This window comes from Thunnus maccoyii, chromosome 20 (assembly GCF_910596095.1).
Source record: "Thunnus maccoyii chromosome 20, fThuMac1.1, whole genome shotgun sequence".
NCBI lineage: Eukaryota > Metazoa > Chordata > Actinopteri > Scombriformes > Scombridae > Thunnus > Thunnus maccoyii.
Window position 1 is genome coordinate 23,189,636 of NC_056552.1, and position 20,558 is coordinate 23,210,193.

General features: G+C 40.4%; 1 protein-coding gene across 9 annotated transcripts in view; it reads right to left on the minus strand.

Moving 5' to 3' along the window:
- Positions 1-20,558, minus strand: part of abcc3 (ATP-binding cassette, sub-family C (CFTR/MRP), member 3) — a 54,202-nt gene that overhangs the window by 8,791 nt on the left and 24,853 nt on the right. Inside the window, exons 7-24 of one of the 9 annotated variants that reach the window (XM_042396444.1) lie at positions 20,343-20,474; positions 16,463-16,714; positions 14,860-15,037; positions 14,536-14,697; positions 14,221-14,313; positions 13,434-13,637; positions 10,816-10,962; positions 10,620-10,707; positions 10,182-10,248; positions 9,949-10,075; positions 7,471-7,647; positions 6,968-7,135; positions 6,215-6,398; positions 6,007-6,115; positions 5,553-5,709; positions 4,918-5,125; positions 2,305-2,524; positions 1,675-1,795 (exon numbers count right to left, since the gene is read on the minus strand). In XM_042396444.1, the coding sequence (XP_042252378.1) occupies positions 1,690-1,795; positions 2,305-2,524; positions 4,918-5,125; positions 5,553-5,709; positions 6,007-6,115; positions 6,215-6,398; positions 6,968-7,135; positions 7,471-7,647; positions 9,949-10,075; positions 10,182-10,248; positions 10,620-10,707; positions 10,816-10,962; positions 13,434-13,637; positions 14,221-14,313; positions 14,536-14,697; positions 14,860-15,037; positions 16,463-16,714; positions 20,343-20,474 (2,779 nt within the window). In that variant the 3' untranslated portion in view covers positions 1,675-1,689. Of the gene's footprint in view, positions 1-1,674; positions 2,587-4,037; positions 4,349-4,917; positions 5,126-5,552; positions 5,710-6,006; positions 6,116-6,214; positions 6,399-6,967; positions 7,136-7,470; positions 7,648-9,948; positions 10,076-10,181; positions 10,249-10,619; positions 10,708-10,815; positions 10,963-13,433; positions 13,638-14,220; positions 14,314-14,535; positions 14,698-14,859; positions 15,038-16,462; positions 16,715-20,342; positions 20,475-20,558 lie in introns of those variants that run through there. The other 8 variants (XM_042396442.1, XM_042396440.1, XM_042396441.1 and 5 more) reach the window with 8 other exon arrangements.

The window sequence follows — 20,558 nt, forward strand, 5'->3', positions numbered from 1 at the left end:
GCACACATACACACGCAAGCAGTCACACGCACCCAGAGTAATAAAGAAAGCTTGTGTTAACGAAACACCTGCAGGGCTCGTATGTATTCCAATTTTCACATTGTTGATGAGACGCCAGCTAATGTTACATAAGCTCCTCAGAGAGTTCAGTCTACATGCAAATCACCTCTTCAGTATCGCTCAGTAATGTTTGACACTCTATGCTGCATGTAAACAGATTAACAACATAATCAAAGGAAGAGTAACAATTTGTTGCTTAATAATTTACAGTAAACAATATTTATGCTATCCATAGCAGCCTACAGCGCTGCTGAGGTTAAACTGCAGGTGTTTTGTTGTTCATTATACACATTTTTGCATCAAAATCAAATTTACAGTCTAATAAAAAAAAAACACAATTATTTTGAAAATGTTAAAAAGCTTTGAGCAACAAAGCTGTATCCCTTAATATTAAAGTATGTGTCATCATATTGTTTTAGTGAGTAGTTTGGTTTTCTCATTTGCAGAATTTCACCACGTATGATTCAAAGGAAAGTTCCGACAGTAAGACACAAGATGCAGCAAAGACGAAGGCCATGCAGCGTAGATGTTATGATGAAGCCAAGGGAATAATATGAAGGTTAGCTTGTGTTATTATAGCTGATTTTAGTCATTGGAAGGTCCGGTTAGTGTAAATGTTGAGCAGACAGACCCTAAAACACCCCATGAATCTCTGCTTCAATCATTTTTCAAATTGATTTCTGAATTTAAAATAATGTTTAACAGAGATGCTTTTACACAAAAATGTTCCTTATAGTCACTTTGAAGTTTGATTCATTATTTTTCATTATCTTGTTAATATGTTTTCCCCATTTACTGTGAATCACTTTACATTGTATAAAGTTATATGAAATGTGTTACTGAGTGACTGCTGAACTGTTTGTCTAACTGAAAGACTGAAATCTAATTAGGTTTGCCAAACTGCTAAAAGTGTCTGATCTCTGTACAGTGTTGTGAACCAGACGTAACTGCAGAAATGTGCCAAACTGTGCCATCTTGAGGTCAGGTATGGGAGTGTGTTTTGTGGATTAAATGGAGTAGTGTAGAACATATTCAATCTGAAATGCTCCTCAAATGCTTATAAATGATATTCTAAAAGCAAACCTTTTCTTTGACCTCCTACACTCTTATCCTCAATGAATACAATACATGAATACGATGATCCATTTGATCTGTTTGAATTAGTCAGACACAAAGATCCTACAGTAATCACATCAATGCTAAATTATACTGGCAAAACTACTGTGCTAAATTGGTGAATGATTCAATTATTATTAGTGTCATTTATAAAAAAAAAAAAAAAAAAAACAACAAAAGAAAGAAATCAATACTGCAGTGATGAACGCTACACACACACCACCATTATCAACTGCTGTTCTCCAGCTGCCGGTTCACTCGGCTCTCACACCAAAACCACTGTCAGATGGATGTTAGACTGAGCTGCTCCAGTGGCAGGAATAAGCTAAGTGGCAGAAGAAGTTACTGTAGCTACAGTATCTGGGAAGTCTGACTGGCAAAGAGGTCCCTCCTGGGATTTAAAGTCTTTGTGGGTCAGTAAGTATGGGTGCTCTGAAACTAGACGGACAATTAAAAGAATTCATCTACAAGAGACAAAATATTTACCTAAAAACTTACAAGTACGGCTTGTTCTCAGTAAGCAGCATCTAACAGCTCAGTCCTAATGAAGCCTCTAGGATAAGCAGTGAAATGTCTTCCTGTCCAGCTTAAATTGACTGGTGAACGTGCTCCTGTTTGACTGGCACACAGATATATAACAACAGTGAGATTATTTCTGCCTCCGGAGCTTTGAGAATTGGTTGTAATCAAAGTAAAATTTCAATTTGCCAATGACATCAGAATCCAGATTTAAATGTTATGTTTTGTAGCATAGTAAATCCCCCAAAGATTACTGGTGTAACCAAATGAACCATGTGGAGCTACTGACTAGTGCTGCGACTGTGTCAAACTACAGACTGGCCAGTGACCCACTGAAGAGCACGGCCGGCTATGACTAGTGGACTAGCAGAGACCAAACCATGTTGCAACTACAGCACTACAACAGCAGTGATCATCACTTCAACCACATGCAAATGTCTATAGCACACACACTCAACAACACTCTCAGACATGCATGTTGTATTAATGAGTTAGCAGACTCGTTTCCTATTTACCTGAACCCACCAATAGAACACCATTAACGGGGCTATGACTATGAGGAACATTGGGGTGAGGGCAGAGCATATGAGCAGCACATTCAGTGTGTACCAGAAAGTGCGCATCCATATGTCAATATTTTCTGGGATGTGGGAGTCTATAGCATCCACGTCTTTGCTGAAGCGGTTTAGTAACCGCCCAGTGGGGGTGCTCTCGAAGAAGGCCTGCGGTGCTCGCAGGACCCCCTGAAGCATGTTGCGGTGTGTGAGCTTGGCTGCCCGCAGCATACTGTAGGCCCGGCACAACAGGCAGTTAATCAACAACAGCACACCTGCGAGAAGGGGGGAGGGGAGGGGAAAGGGGAGGGGATCAAGTGTGACAACACAATAACACCTGCGTTAAATAGATTAGGACCCGTCCCTTGTTTCTATGTTTCATTAAACAGCAGCTTTCACTGTCACTGCAGGGTACCTGTACGTTTCACAGTACGTTTCACAGTAGTGCTAAATGTGCTAAAAGTCACATTTAACACTTGATTGTGGCTTTAACACCTCAGGACACTGAAAACAAGACACAGTTCAAGTTTTTGTCCCTTTTCCATTTTATGTATCTATTTTATGCTAACAGCCAGCTCTAATATTAACACAATCTTAATAGTATTTGCTCAGACTATATGGCTTAAATGTTGTGTCTTTACCCACAGGGATTTCAGTATTCCCAGAACAGTAAATTCAGCCCATACAGGGACATTACATATTTGTCCGTTGTGGGCAACATATCTTCACTTTGTGACACGCATCTCAGGGCAGTTTTCTCTTGTAATTTACACAGCAGTAAATGTACAGTGGCTCTGCTGCTTTTAAAGTTGATGAGAGCAGTGTTGATTGGGTATTATTGATGCAGGATACGTCTACGATATGTCTCACATGTGAGAGACATAGTGTAGTTTCAAGCATTTCTTGAATTGTTACTATCACACCCAAAAATAATGTAGAAAAGCTGCTCATTTCCATGTAATTCTATTATTATTTAATTACAATTACCTATGAGGACATTTGGTCATTGTATGTGCATTTATTATTTTCTGAAACTTATTTTCTAAAACTGGTCTTCTGTAACAAATACACTAACCCACTACTTATTAATTATCCCAACAGAGAACTGAGTTCAAATCTGCTCCGTTTTTCTATCAAAACAAAAACCACTCTCTCCCATGTATAAGCTTCACATTACACACTGATGACATTAACAGCTCTATAGACTTCACTTGTGTAATCCCTATAATAAATCCAGACACCCTGGAGTTAGACTGGCCTACAGTAAACCCAGTTAATTCAGTTGTAGTAACACTTGTCCACCACTAGAGGGAGGTTCTGGATCATGTAAGACTGAGCCACACTACTTTTGGTGAAACTGTCAGATACCGTTATACATCGGGGTCAGCTTCAGTGTAATGTGTGCATACTGGGGCCAGGCTGTATTGCTCAATTTGACAGATTGCATGTCTTTGGGAGTGTTTGTTTGTGCATGGGTGTACAAGAATGTAGAAGCAGGCTGTGGGCAGGACAGGAAATGTTCTGGCTGAGGAGAAAGGAAAGTGAATTCATGATTGAAAAAGAGATAGTAACAGCAGCAAATACTCATCACGGACAACATCGCAGGCTACGGAGAAACAAAAGCCAAAAATTTAAAGGTTAAAAAAGTAGCTGCACCAACATGCATGCGGCATGCCATTCCAGGAAGAGGAAGAGTCACAGATTTGCATGTTTGCAAAGAAAAGAGGAACACAAAGGATCATCTGGCACATGAGTAACATTTTCCTCCGAAGTCTTTTTGGAGAGTACCTGCACAAAGACGTATATGAAAGCCAGGGGTGCTATGACAACTGCAAAGATGGGAGTGGTGGAAATGATAACTATCATGGTGGAGAGAGAAACGAAGAAGGTGCTCAGGAACATGAGCACGGTGGAGGGCAGAGCCTCGTCTATGACGTAGATGTCCTTGGAGAAGCGGTTGAGGACGCGTCCTATAGGCGTGGTGTCAAAGAAAGACTGGGGTGTGTGAAGTTTGTTGGCGAGCAGGTTATGGTGCAGTTTCTTGGCTGCGCCGATGTTTCCCGTGGCTAATGTGTATGAAGAGATGAGCACCAGGATACCTGGGATGAGGTTTGAACCAGAGGAAGAGGAGTTAGAGAAGGGAAAGTTATCAGAGAGGAAGGTTTTGTTGTGGATTGAGAAAGTAATGGAATTACTAGTAAACACAGGCAGCATCTGTCCTGAACAGTTCACTGAAAAAGAAATATTATGCATCACGTAAACAGCCTCCATGCATTCAACATCAAACCTGAAACAATGAAAAATGAATAAAACACAATGTAAACTAAGTGTTGTACTGGTGAACTCTGTCTGTATGAATACACACAGTTATTATCTGTGCAGTTACTTTGACACTAAAGCTATTTTTGGTGAGTGTCCTCTGGATGATGGCATATCAAAAGCAGACCTTTCACCTGGCTGGAAAGCAAATACATATCAGTTTATTTCAATGTGCTCTGAAGCAACAGGCTGTGTGGGTGGAAGCGGTATTTGGCACCATGGTGGCAGCGTGGCAGCACAAATGAACCTTGAAACACACCTTTTCCAAAGGCAGTTTGGACAACATTGTTTACATAAACAACAATAAATGCATAAAACTAAACAGGGTTCAGAGCTGACTGTCTCTTACCTTGTGCAATGCCCAGTGCTGCGTACACCCCCACCCTCATATGAACGTTCTCCTTAGTCTGATTTCTCGAGGCGTCATTGGTCCACTGACTGAGCCAGATGTTCGCTCCGATGGCTGCTGCACTCTGGCAGCCGTACAGGCAACAGATGAGCACTGACAGCAGCGGTCCCACCGCCTTGGCGTACTCCAGGTACACTTTTGTTTTCACCTGGTGAGTGAGAGGACAGCCACGGTGTTATTAGATTCATATGTGCCCAGGTTTGGGTTAGGAGACCAAAACAAAGGACGGAGAGGCATTGTCTATTGTTTGAAGTTAGTACAAACTGTGGATTGTGAATGAGCCAGTTTGAAGGTGCAAAGAGAACAGAGCCAGTATTAGGGATCTCTACCAGGTGATGGTAAACTAAAAACATTCATCTGAAATGTTTAGATGTGAGAAGTGTTCTTGACATTAGTAGCTTATAGCTGACAACATACAGCATCTTTTAATCTGTTGGCATCAGCTGGATTAATTGTGCAGCTGTGTGTCAATCAAAGTCAAGCTTTTGCCCTGCTGAAATATAATATGTTAAACAAACATCAATTAAAGACCACATGCATGAGAAAGGAGCTGACAAGTGGGAGGCTGGACCGACCCTGCCTGTCTCTGTGGTCTCTGCCTGGATGAGTTTCTCCACTTCCTGTGGCTTCTTCTTCTCTTGCGGCTCTGCGTGTTTCCTCTGGCTGCAGCCGTGCCTCCTCACTGAGCGAGATCTGGGGTTCTCTCCATCTGCTGAAATTATGCTGATCTGCCTGTAAGGGGAGAGAAATGTACAGCACCTTTTTGGAAGATGTTATATAAAGAGGACCATTCAGTCTGTGCAGTGAAAGACCAAATAATAAGACCCAGTCAGTCACTGCTTCATTGTGTTTATCACAATGGGTAATTTAGGCAGGTTGGAAAGTTTTTTTTAGATGCCAGACTTGATTGTAGGTTAGAGTTTAGTGAAAAGCCTCTGCTGACTGATCAGATGAAAGATTCATTCAAAGAGAAAAATGCATCAGGGTGAAGTGAAGCAATCGAATTAAGAAAGAAACTACAGTTTGTACCTTATGAAATTTCTCTTTGCCTCATTGAACACCGGCTCATTGTCCACCATGTCAGTGTGGTTGCTAAGGGCGTCGTCAGGGAACAATTCCTCATCTTGGATTAGTTCCTCTTTAAAAACGTTGAGACAAACTGTATATTATACTGCCAACAAACAAACTCAGTCATCTATTTTTACCCACACTGATGTGATTTTCACTTTCACTTTACCAGTTGCCTCGTCCTCCTCTATGATGTCCTCCAGCGCGTAGTTCCTGAGAAACTCTGCGAATGCTCCGTTCTGTCTGAGCAGCTCCTGGTGGGAGCCCATCTCAGACACCCTGCCGTCCACCATCACCACAATGTTATCCACCTGAGGCAGGAAGCTGATGCCATGTGTCACCAGAATACGCGTCTGGAGTCAAACAACAAAAGAAACTTTGTGATCAAATAAAGCAAACACAGAATGATATCAAACCAAACCCACACAAAGACACGGGCAAACATTTTATTACACGCTTAACTTCTGACATTCAGTGCAATATGTGCGCTTCACCCGCAGAATGCAGACAAACAAGAACTAACGCAACTCCTATCATAAATTGGTGTCATGAATATGAAAAACAAACATGTAATAAACTGATAAGATTTAATTTCTTCTCAAGAGAAGAAGATAAGGCATAACTTCCTGTATTGAAAAAAAGCGCTTACTTTGAGCTGCACAAGCAGAGTCTGATCAGATTCTGAGACAAGATTTACAAGAGGTTTAAGAGGGGAAGAGTCACAAGAACTATTGCCTATGTCATACATCACAAGTAGAAAAACTAGCACTTAACAAAAATTAAAACCTCAGCAGTGGATGAGGAAGTCAATTTGGCTCTGCAGTGTTGTTTACAGGGGCTTTTTATCTCACTAATGTGTGTGTGAGCATTTCTTTAGTAGCAAAAAGAAAAACATAAAAAGCTAGACATAAACTCTCTTCACCTTGCCCTTTAGCGCCCCCTCTGGACCGATGAGGTTGTCAAAGATGTGTTTGGACACGTGAGCGTCCACAGCGGACAGCGGGTCATCCAGCAGGTAGACGTCAGCATCACTGTACAGAGCTCGGGCCAGGCTCACCCTCTGTCTCTGGCCACCAGAGAGGTTGATGCCCTGCAGGATGGAGACACAACAGTGTGGGTGAACATGCAGACAGAGAAAGGCTCTAGCATTTGCTCTGTATCCAAATTCACTAATATTTCACATAAAGAGAATGCATGCAATCAGCTGTTTTGCTCATGTTTAAGACAAAGTCGATATCACCCTATTTACCAAATGAATTTTTTTTTACTAATAAATCAGTATGTACAAAAGCTCTCCAAAGACAAACCCTCATTCAAATGGAGGACAGAGCTCAGACATAAGAATAGCAAAAATGAGTCAAAGCTGATTCCTGGAAACAGAAACAAAAAGTGGATCCTCACTAAAAGAAGGGAAAATGACAGTACCTTCTCGCCTATCTCAGTCATGTCTCCTCCAGGCAGAACCTGCAGGTCAGGGGTTAAGGCACAGGCCTCCAGCACGCAGCGGTACTTCTGCTCATTGTAGGGTTTCCCAAACAGGATGTTATCACGCAGGGTGGCATTCTGTATCCAGGCCTGCTGAGGTACATACGCCACTGAACCCTGAGAAGAGAGACCGACAATCTTTTCTTCACACCACTTCCTCTAATGACGGTTCTGATATGACTCTACAAGGTCTGCTTGTTTTTCACTTGATATTAACGTGTGTTATGTTTCCAGAGAACAGGTATACACCAACCTTACTTATAAATTCATTGTCAAATTTATTGTTATTCCCCGGTAGAGCTGCAACAATTAGTCGGTTAATTGTTGCAAACTATTAAATTAAACCACAACTATTTTTTCTGGTTTCTTTAGTCTTTTATGAAGTAAACTGAACATCTTTGGGTTGTGGACTGTTGGTCGGGACAAAACTCTGGGAAACAGTGGTCAACTTTTTCACCATTTCCTGACATATTATGGACCAAACAATGAATCTATTAATCGAGAAAACATTTGACATTTTTGATAATAAAAATATTCTTTATTTACAGCCCTATTCCCTGTTATATTTACTGAAAACAAATGTGACCATGGTCGAGAGGACTGCTTGCTTGTCTCTTACATCATAGGTATTGCTAGTGCTTATGTTTGTCATTTTCCAAAACATATTTGTTTTATAAAAAACCTAGTTTGTACTTGCAGGTCAGTGCCTGAAGTCATATTGTACACACATTACTTCAATGAACTACTTCACTTAACCTGGCTTTCATTTAAAGGAGCTTTCTGTCCAGATATTTAACATCCGTAGTTGAGTTCAGAGCTGTTAACCATGACACCAGATCACAGAACAGGTTCACTTTAACAGTTCCTCATACCAGTTATGAACTGGGGAGGACTGGTTTCCAGTACTATGTACCTCACTGCTGGAATGAACTGCAGAACAGACTGCTTTGTGTGACTGAATTGTCTTGTTGTATAAATAACAGTAAACTAACTTTACTAACTTCAATGACACAACAAGGGTCAGTTCACAGTCAGAGAGATTACATTATAGCTATATAGACAGATGTCAATAAATAACTATTAGTAATATTTATTATTAGAAGTGGGATTATAAAGGGTATTTAAACTCTTCACTGGTTATTAGTTAGTTTAGAATTGTGTCTATAAAAAGACTAAAATCACTTGCATGGACTACACCTCGGAATTTATTGTGTATATCTTTTTATTTTTGATCTATTTTAGCATTTTATCTTAAAGTCTGTGTACATTTGTCTGTTTTTTCTCCACTCCTTCTTGAGTACACTTTGAACTGCACTGACCATTCATCCGTTTTCTACACTACTTATGAGCTAACCTGTGCATAAAGTGCTAAATAAATAAAGTCCAACTGACTGACTGGTTCCCTCCTTTTTTCCATCTTTGTGAATGTGTGTGCACAGAGCGTGAAAGTAAAACAGAGATGTTGCTCTCATAGGATTCATCTGTGACTAAAAATAAGTTATAAAATAAGTTATCTGACAACAATGCCTTCAGGTGCATTTACAGTTTGTGCTCTTCCTCTGGAGATGCACTATTATTACCGTTGGTTGAGGGTCTAAGGCTTCTGAATGCACACTAATAAGAATATTAAAGCTGCGTTAATTGATTTATTTTTGGTCACTTGGAGGCACTGGAACAAGCTGAAAGCGGCAACACTGGCATATTATCATCTTATGAAGTTGTAATGACAACAACTGCCAACATTTACACCAGCAGATAACATTAGTATTCATTTGGAGGCTTGTTCAAGTTCAATATTCACTCTCATTTTAGCTGTTTTGGGCTCCTGAGTGATTCCTGCTTGTTTTAGGAGCAAAATGTTCCACTAGTTGCTAACTGTGTCTGTCTGCTGTTTGGTGCTGAGCAGGTAGTGTACAGTGAGCCTGCTGCAGCTAGAAACATGATTGATGAGAGCGGTGAGACCTGTTTTCCATGCTGTACTTCTGTGATTTGTCTTTCATGTTTTATTCTGTACACACAACCTCTATTGCATGTCTATCTGTCCTGGGAGAATGATCCCTCCTCTGTTGCTCTTTCTGAGGTTTCTTCCATTTTTTTCCCTGTTCCAGTGGTTTTTTTGGGGGGGAGTTTTTCCTTTTTCTAATCGAGAGTCTAAGGCCAGAGGATGTTGTGCTGCTGTACATATTGTAAAGCCCCCTGACTCAAATTTGTGATATTGGCCACACCAAAACATTTAAGTTGCAGTCCATACAACTGAAACAATGAGCTGAAAGACCCTAAAACGCCCTGTGCAGCTGAAGGGAACTACAGAGTTGGGTGATAATTCTCTGTGAGTTTGTCAGCTCTCTCTTTCACATCACACTGTCATTTGATCCATTGTTGGCTTTAAAAAACAGAGCGGGGAAAATGAGGCTATACCCGTATAGAAACCTCTCCTTCCAGTTTCTCCATTTCACCCAGCAGCGCAGAGATCAGGGAGGACTTCCCACAGCCGACATGACCCACCACCGCCAGCAGGGAGCCCTGGGGCGCCATCACGTTAATACTACGAACACACAGTCAACATTCACATGTTAAAGAACAGCCTCGGGTATGACAACACAAACGCGTGACATGTGTGAACACACTGTAGTAAGCTTATCATGACATACTTGTGCAGAACAGGCGGATCTTCTTTACCCCAGGTGAATTTCCCGTTGACGACTGTCACTGAATATTCTGTTGAACGACAAAAAGTGAATCTTTTTACGGTGTAGTGCCTTTGAATGGTGACAGCACTTATGTGATCTGACAGGACAAACAACTCAGGAGCATTTCCGTAATATAAGTCATCCAAAGCCCCCTCTGGCTGTGAGTCACTGGGTGAAAGGTACAAGTGACTCTGCACCATAAACCCTTGTATTTCAACAGGCTGCTGACTTTACACAATGCAATGAAGAGATGTCATGCACATTTTCTCTAGGTGGCATTCATTTAAGTCAGTTCTAAACACATAGAATGACAACAAATTCAAAAACTGATTAACTGAAGCTGGGAAGGGTGGGAGGAGAGAACATGTTTTAATCAAAGCAGGAGCAGTTTCATTTTACCTGAGGCTGTGTTCTTTCTGTCCACTGAATTTGGATCCAGCTCATCATGGCTCAGGAAACCTTGGATTCTCTTCAGTGAGACGCTGGCCTGGGACAGATAATAAACACACAAGCACTTAATAAAATCTGGCGAAACAAACAGAAGAGGAAGGGGAGAAAAAATTAAAAGGAAAAGAAAATAGGAAGTTGTTCCCACCTGTACGATGCTGCTGATGACTTGGGGAAGCATGTTGAGAGGAAACCGGAGGATGTTAAAGAGCGAGAGTGACACAAAGGCCTTCTCCGCATCCAGGATGTTGTTCTCATCCACAGTCACATACACGGCAAACGTTGTCAAGGCAACCTGGAAACACATAAGCAAACAGGCCACTCAGACGTCGAGGTCCATCGGTTTACTGTAGGGATGTGCAGCAGTAAGTGCTGTGATGCTAAACACATTCGCACAATAACCGGTGACTCAGCAATGACCTGATTATCAACAGCTGGTGAATACATCACAGAGTGGACAGGGTTTATGATGCTAGTAGCTTTTGTCTGATAAAGTGTGCATTAATCTGACACGTAAAACCTCTCTGACAAAGATATCAATCAAACGCTGTCATGTAACCTATTTATAAAACCTGAGGAGTACTGCTCCCGTGTTATTGCCTTGGTTGTCATGGCGTTTGCACGGATATTTCTCTGCTTTACTTCACACAAAACTAGCAGACCAACAGGATCAGGTCACGCTCACCTCTCTCATGTTATGATTTGGGTCAGTAGACAGACAGGTGATGAAAAGTGGTGTCTACTGTTGCTTTGGCATCTGCGCTTGAGCTTGGCCAGCTTTGCCTTGCGGTAAATGATTCCCAACATGTCTCTGGTGTTGTGGGTAAGTCGAGAGGAACGTCAGTTGTGAGATTATTTAACCAGCCTGTCTGCCAGCAAGTTTAACGGTTGGTTGAAGTTACAGAAAGCTTAAGTTTAACACAAAATTACTGTATATTTGTGCAGCATAATCCAAGTGTTACAAAAGAAACTTAAATGACTTAATGAGGTTAAAAATTCTTAAACAGGGAAAGGAAATGACAATGTTTGAATAATATGAATAATTATCCAGGCCAAACCAAACCTGTCCAAACTTTCCAGCCACAACAGATACACACAGACCGTCCTCTGTCCAAGCATAATATACAACACGCAAGTGACACCGAGATCAAAAAGAGGTTTATGGCATGCCATCTTGTTTAAGAGGCATATGCTGATTCTGAGTGGAGTATATACCAGAAGAACCGGTCCACCGGCATACTGATTCGTATTAACATGTGCTACTACTGACTCTCAAATGCAGCTGCTGTGTTCCACTTATAAGCAGCACTTGTACAAAGTTGGACCGTTAACGTCCCCTTTCAGTTTTATTTAATGATCTAACGTAAGAAGCGGTATGTGTGAGTGAAGCAGCAGAGACATTAGGTACAAGTACAAAATACTAAAGGAAAGTGTTTAGTAGCAGCTGTATTTTCTTAATGTAGAGCTTGCAGACCATAAAACATTTTAATTACTTATTTTAATGTGGGCTAAATGTGCACTGTGTAGCTGTTTTATTTAGGAAGATAAAAATTAAAGTACAATACAGAATAAATATCAGATTAGATGTATTAAGATAATATTACAGATAATTAATATTATTAATATTACAGAACTTGGCTAATACCAATTATGCCAAGATGTGACATTCTCAGTCTTTGTTGAATATCTCAACGTTGTTAACATACAAGCTATTAAAATATCAATTACAACTTTGACCCAAATATTCTCCTCCTCCTCCTCCACTCTCTGCACCATGTTTAAAAAATAGTTTCAAATCAAGGCCCTCTGTCATTTCTGACTGCAAACTAGGCTATTTGAACACTTGCCAAATTGTATTTACAACTGTCAACCTTGACTTATGAGTTCATTAAGATTACCTGACAGCAATCAGACTTCCTCTAACAAGCCTTAAAGCTAGAGGCAGTGACTCTGGAGGAAGATTGTTCAATACACGTTTTGTCACATTCAGTTAATATCTCCTCCAGGTCTGCTAGCCGTCCTTTCTGTGTGTGCACTAAAAAAAAAAAAAAGGTGTTCATACACAGCCCTGGCTCTGTAACTGAGAAACAAATAAAGTGGCTTGGAGTGAGCCACACAATGCTATTCCAGCCAATCAGCAGGGGGCATTTGCACATGACAGTCTCCTATCTCCAGCACCTGTTGAACAGTGGGAAAGAGAGGCGGTCGCTAATTCACATACTGTAAAAAGTGTTTTCTCACAGAACAGATACACTTCCATTTTATTAAATGTATCAGTCCACACTGAATCAGAGACAGTCTCACAGAGACCCCCCACGCTTGTTTTCGCTCCGAGTCTGTTTCTGTCCCATTTAGTGAAGCGTAAACTGAGCAGGCAGCTGTTTAAATCAACCAAATATCCCGCTGTATGTGTTTTCAACTTATTAACCGTATCAATCAATAAATAGAAAGAGTGTCAATTTCATCCTGTGGAGTCAACATGCAAACTATTTTGGTTCAGTTAATTTCTGCTGTCAGTCAGCCTGGTGAAGGTAGTTTGGCCGGCCACTGTCCTCTCAGCTCCCCAGGAGCTGCAGCTGAGCTGTTGGGTCTCACACTTAACATCTCTGTCCTACAGCCTATTTAAAACCAGGAAAACCTATTTTTCACAACAAAATAGAATAATAATGGTCACAGATAATTGTGACATTCACCAAATGCTTCATTCCTGACCAATCAGAGTGTGATGAAAGAAAGCCAGCTTCCAGACATCTGAAGTGAACATACCAGGAAAGGGGCGCTGGTCCAGGCCATGGTGGACAGCGCTCCCAGGTAGGCAGTCTTTCTCAACACATTCAGCTCCTTCTGCCGAATGGCCAGAACCTTTTCCTTGAAGGAGTTCTCCCAGGCATACAGCTTCAGCACTTTGATGCCATTCAGGATCTCATTCATGAGTTTAATACGAGAATCCTTGTACTGCATCTGCTCCACCTGAGACAGGGAGAGGAGTACAGGGACAAGGACAAGACATGAATTCATAGACTTGAAACTAACTGAACACACAAAGAAAGTACACAAAGGTGATGTATTTGAAGTGCAAACCCCATGAATAACGTAGAATTATCTTGCAGATACTTGAATTGAAGTTTGCAAGGACATTAATGAATTCAAACTGACAGAATACAACACAATGATACAACTGACAGTTTGGACCTGAGTACACTGTTCTCTAAAAAACCCAAGGCTGCTGTTTGAGTCCAAAGCTGCGTTTTGACTGCAGGAACTTTTCTAAGAGAGTCCAACAGAAGGAATATTTTGAGGTGTTATTGTCACTGTGAGGTTGCCAGGTAACTAGCAGAGACTCCAGGAACTTGTTGCCCCTAACCCAACGGTGAAATGCTTTGGCACATAAACCTAAACCACAACTTCTTGTTTTTGCACTTCGGTTTTTATGCAGACAATTTACTAAGAATTTGCTTGAAATAATTTATTTAAAAACCAGAGCTGTGTAAAAGGATAACATGATTCTATCATTGATACTATGCCACTGAAAGTCCACTTTGACTGTTCATACCTGGTAAGCTCGTGTCTTCATGGCAATGACAGCATTAAAGGGGATCAGCAGGATCATGACAGCCACTCCAGCCATCACAGACGGGCCAAGGTTCTGTAAAACAGAGTATAGTCACTAAACACACATCCAGCCAGTGCACTAAGCATCAATGCAAAAAGTAAATATAGACATAATGTTACATTCATCACTATTCAAAAGATGTAATAAATGTCCATGCCACAATTTTATTAGTGACTTTGTTCTACAAAACATGATTGAGAGATTGTGACATTTCCTGTGTGTGTAATCTGCAGTGTTTTTGATTTGAGCACGTACCTGCCAGAGGAAATATAGAGCCAGCATGATCTGAAGAGGAGCAGACCACAGCATGTTGAGGAAGGTGGTGAGGTCCATGAACCTCTGTGCATCCACAGACATCAGGTTAACTACCTCTCCCACTGTCGATGAACGTTTGGCACTGTTTGTTATCACCAGGGCCTGAAGAACACGGACAGGGACACAATAATAAATTGCATTTCTGTGAAGAATCCTATATCTCCTGCATGTACATGGTAAAACCTCAGTCAGAAAACTAAGACGTGAAAATGTTGAACTATTTTTGAGAGTAAAATCCGAACAGGTGTGACTGTGTTTGTGTACCTTCCTGTAGATAGCTCCTATGAGAGCTGTGCGTACATTCATGCCGGTGACAAAACAGTACTGAAAGTGCTGGTGGAGGATCAGAGTCTGCAGGAAGGCTGTGAAGAACATGAGGAAGGCCAGCGCGTAACCCCACCAATCAGGAACCCCCTTCTGCTTTGTGAACGAGATCAACATCCTATAAAAGGTAAAGAAAGTAAAACATTTCTTTTAGATTAAACACACACCCCTGTACTACTAATCTGAAAAAAGGTACAAAATGTCTCTCAAAAATAAAAACCAAGCAGTCACTAGACAACAGAACTAGTCCCTGATGAATTTTCTCACATTGGCAGTCTTGTTGCCTCCGTGCTGTGAGAGGGTCAGCACAACCAAATTTACATCTCATCATCGTTAAAATCAGACATGCTATATATTTTAATCACTGGTCTTCTAGTGTGCAGTAACGTGTTGGTGATGGCGATCAGAGTCACAGAAGATACAGTCAGGAAACTTGGACCACTAGATAAGATTTCTGTGCACATTTGTTAATAAAGAAAATCACATTTTTCCTTGTTAGCGTTTTCCTCAAATAATTATTTTAGGTTTGTTTGCGTCTTTACTTGCATTCTTGACTTTTTGGTACTTTTAACTACTTTTAACTTTTCTTATTTTGAAATGTGCTGTATGAATAAAGTTTATTTATTATAAACATCTACAGAAGATGTTGAACTGTAGTCATCTGAATGAATCAGTATTCCCAGTATTTCATGGCATGTTTTCCTCACATACTGACCAAGGCAGTCAACATCCCAATTTACCATTTACTAATGACGTTGTAATAATTGGAATATTACAGTTTGGAGGAGTTTTACTTTATTTTTCCTTCATATTCATTTTGCTCTCTGTTGTGCCTGATGAATTAAAATCATAGTCATGAAATGTATTTGAAAAGGCTCCAGATGATACTCTGTGTCATATAGAACTCGCTCAAATCACGAGTTCTATTATTTGAAATGAGTGGAAGCAGCACGACATTATTTACAGTTCCCAAATCAGTTTCGATAAAGGTAAAAAATGTCAGAAAATTTGGTTCTGCATGTACAGTAAATTAACATCACACGAATATAATATCAAAATAAATTGTGTGATGTAAGATTTCTCACAGATAGCTAGAACATCCAAAATAAAACACAAGATTTGACAGTGTTTCCTGTGACACCAGTGACTGATGCAGGTGTCAACCACATGACCGTAACAAAATACATACAGGAAAACTATGTGGTCAACTTTCTCTGATAGCTTATCTGACTAATGCGGAGATAAGGCTTTCACAGAACAGCAGCTATCACTAAAAGTCAGACGTGTGCCATTTAAAGCTTAAAGAGGAAACATATTTACATGATGACTTTCCACCCTGGACAAGGACAGCATGCATTTTAAATAAAGACAGCTACTATACTTTGGATACAGACGACCAGCATGCAAACACAACATGCAAAAGAAGCTCCTGAAAATAGTATATGAAGGCACTGGAACAATGGTAGTTTGTTGGCGTGTTGTGCTTGCAAATGTGTTGTTTGAGGACTAGCAGCGAAAGCACGCAGCGGGAGCATGAGTCCACCTGAGCAGCTGAGGGTTGACGAAGGTGATGACATCCTGCAAGAGCTTGTAGGCCGAACCGATCAGGAAGTAGGGCCCGAAGGCTTTGATGAGGGCGCGTAAGAAGGACGGCTGGTGGGGTGCAGCTTTCTGACTGGATAGCAGCACCTCTACTTCCTCTGGGCTACTTTCACCTCCTCCTCCTCCTCCGATGTGGTTGGTGGTGGATGGAGGTGGCTTGGAGTACACAGCCTGACTGGACAGAGTGTGTTCACTGGAGGCAGATGATTTGTGCGAGGTAGGGAGAGACAGAGGGAGAGAGTGACATTTAATGTGAGGATATAAGTTTTCTTGATATACAGTAGCACCTTTGTAGAGCGAGTGCCAAAAGTCTTTCACAAGTAAATAAAAACTCTACAAGTCCTAGAAGTAAGACAATAAATATCACCTAGTATGATACTAACAAATAAAACACACTACGCCAGCATAGATGAAAATGAATGAATGAATGAGCTGTCTGTATAAAAAGGTTTTCAAACATCATTGGAAAGATTTATGAAGCATTTCGATCATTCTCAGGAATGGCCCTGAAAGTGATCCTTGCACTACAACAACAACTCTAGTTGCAGTTTGAAATATGGAAACATCTGAAATGCAGAAATCAGGCAATTTTGCGTGTAGGTTTTATGTGTAAAGGTAAATAATAAGTAAAAGAGTTATGTATGGAATAACATTATGACAACATTAATATATAGCTTAACTGATGCTGTATATGACATTAACTAATAAGCCATGTGCATTAGGCTGTAAGTAAACACTGGGAAGCTACCTGCATGGATTATACATTAAATGGCAGGTTCACAATTTTACATTGAAAGCACATTTGAACAGGATCTTTTAACAGCCAGTATGAATCATATGGACACCAGACTGTTGTTTTAAGACACACTTGAAAAACTGTGAACCTGTCCTTTAAATGTATACCTGTATAATTTAAACTTGCAGGCTAGATCATCATATTCAGCTGTGTGGCACATCCTAGTCAGCCCAATCCAATCCCATCTTTTACACAGCCTGTATTAGCATTGAATGTTGCATGTATTGTCAATATTGCACACTCAGTGATGATGAAGATGATAAATGGGGATGTGGGCACATCATCAGATAAAACATGGAATTTATCTCTTTTTTCTATAACCTGATGATGAAGTGGTGGGGAAATGAATTAATGTGCATTATCTGAGGAGATGGAAGAATTATCACAGTCTGATTTATTACTGCTGAAACCGTTGGTTGCTGCATTTTCTCCGTCACTGTGAGGACTTGTTTTTTGTGCTCTCTCTCTTTTGCATTCTATACAAGGACCGTCAAATCATTTCCAAACTGAATCTTTTAATAAGCTCATAGTGATCAATGAAAGTCTCTCCTTCCTCAGAATGTGCACACTTGGCAACAGGTAGAACACCTCTAGAGTTCACCTAAAAATTGGTTGAGACAGGAGTCATTTCCTAAGTTAAAAGGTTACATAAAATAAACTTTAAATGAAAGTAAAATGCTTTTACTTTTAGTCCTAAAAGTTTGCATCACTCTAAAGATTTTTGGCCAGTTAGGAGTGTTTTCTACTCTCTGGGGCCCTGATGTCCACAGTAAAGCTGTTCCAGAGTCTTGGGGCCACCACAGCAAAAGCTTGGTCACCCGTGGTTTTCTTTACAGTTATCACTTTCTTAGTCATCATGAATCTCTTTGGAAAAAATGGATCATGGCAGCAGCAAGTAGTCCTGTGGTTTGCATTTGTTCATAAAAAATGTTCATTTGTCGGGAAGGATCTCAGACAGTGAGACATAATGTAAGAAATGCTCCAAGATTTCAGGGAAAGGAATGTTTTGCAAACTAAATAAAATCTACTCTAATACCGGCTTAAAGCGCAGGAGTCGGATTCCAGCAGCAAACTAATTGGCAACTACAGTTCAACAGGACAACTGTGATGGAATTCAGCTTAACACCAAACAGGTTTCCAGACCACAACTGAAAAGACTTAATGGAGCTTTTCCATATCATTTTACATGCTGCTCTCAGTGAGAAAGCACAATGAAACCGGCAGGAAAACTGCAGTGCAGAGAGAGAGGAGGCAGCCTGATGAAGGTCAGAGTTCACCTGACTTGTCAAGAGTGTTTGTATAAGAAATTCTTTTTTCACCACAGTTGTACAATTCTCCGATATGCAGCTCCAAAGACTTACTGGAATACAGTATTGTAGAGTTTCAAAAACTGAGCTATGCAGTTATTAATCAGCAGCACATCATACAGAGCAGTGGGAGGTGGATTTAATCTTTCAAGACTCTGATATTCAAAACCGAAACCATACAGAATCCATCAGAGCGACAGCACTGTTGAAAAATGCTTTTCATATGTTCTATGTGCTGCCGACTATGTGCGTTTTCATGTTTCCCACATCACAGCACATAACAGTAGTGATACAGGTTTCTGCTAGAGTTAGAAAAAACATCAAGTTCGTGGTTTCACTTGTACAACACACACACACACACACACACACACACACACACACACACACACACACACACACACACACACACACACACACACACAAAGAGAGCCCAGCCCTCTAAGACAACATCCTCTCCCCTCTCTGTTCTGATAAGAAAGTAAAAGGTGGGGCAACTGACAATGACAGGATTTAGACTTTGGATTTTTTTTTCAGTGAAAAGTAAAAATAAGAGCAGACTGTAGATGTCTGTGATGGAAACTATACATTCCTCTCCTGATGTTAGTTAGTTCACAGTTTTTTTTACCCGCGACCACAAATCTTATGTCTTGTTCAGCAGGTTTTCATAGACTTATGCAACAAGGCTTCTGTTGGTTTTCTGCACGGATCTGATAACTAAACATCATGTAATAGTGAAACCTGTTTTGTGTTAACACAGCTGGTGGAGAAACCTGATTTTTCTTGACAATCTAAAAATCATTTAAGTCTGGTGACATTTTACATTTTATTTACTGTGTAAAGCTGACAATGAATTCATTCCACAAGCAAATATTGTCTTTGTATCCAAACCTGATATATCTTATATCTCTAAAACTATTATAAACACATCAATGAGCCACACTGACACTGGTGACATGTTCTTTTGTTACAATGAACATGGGCACTGTTTATTTGTCAATCCCACATGCACTATATGCTGCTGCTGCTGCTGTGAACACTAGAACCAAATAGTCCCCAACAAATGCTTTATTAGCTTTTGTTTGAGTAATGTTTGCTAAAAACTACAGTGCCCAGCAGTTTGAAGAAAATACTGAGCCTTTTAAAAAAATATACTATATAGACACCCTGGGGATGATGAAAAGTGTTGAGATGGATTATTGTGTTGTTGGTTTTGGTCTTTTTATGTGATTTGTTGACAATAACAAAAATATGGAATACTGCTGGCTGTAACCTTTAATCCTTGCAGGAAAAACAGTGTGTTCCCATTATAGAGCCTCTCACTGTGCCACCAGTACAAACAGTCTCACCAGGAAAAACAAAACAAAAGCTCTTGAAGCTGCAGGTTAGTATGTAATATAATACACTTATGATATACTAGTCCTGGTAAAAAAAAAATATGGTAGAAGACAAATCTGATTATTGACCTTCAGAGTGTTTTTCAGTAACCAGGTTACAGCACTTCTCCAGTTTCCTGCTGTAACCTGATTTCTCAATAACCTGCTGTCTTTGTACAGTTTGTAAACAGAATGACTGTTTCCTCAGTTTTAGTATATTTCAGAAATGAACACTACACACACACACACACACACATATTCTTTTCTTCAAACATTTGAACAATAAGGAAAGCTTGTCTTTCTTCTCTCTATCTCCCATTCATCCCTCCTCTTTCACAAACATACCTCTTGTCTTTGGACTGCTCCTTCTCCCACTCTTTGAGGAGTTTGGGCACCATCATCTTGGAGCTGTCTCGCTGGTTCAGAGACCACAGGTCTTTGACCTCCAGGGGCATTTTGTAGCCTTTAATGGCCAACCTGAGAGAGAGAGAGAGAGAGAAACAATTCAACTCACCCTGGCACATTAAGCAAATTTAACCCTAACAAGTGTAATTACTGGCA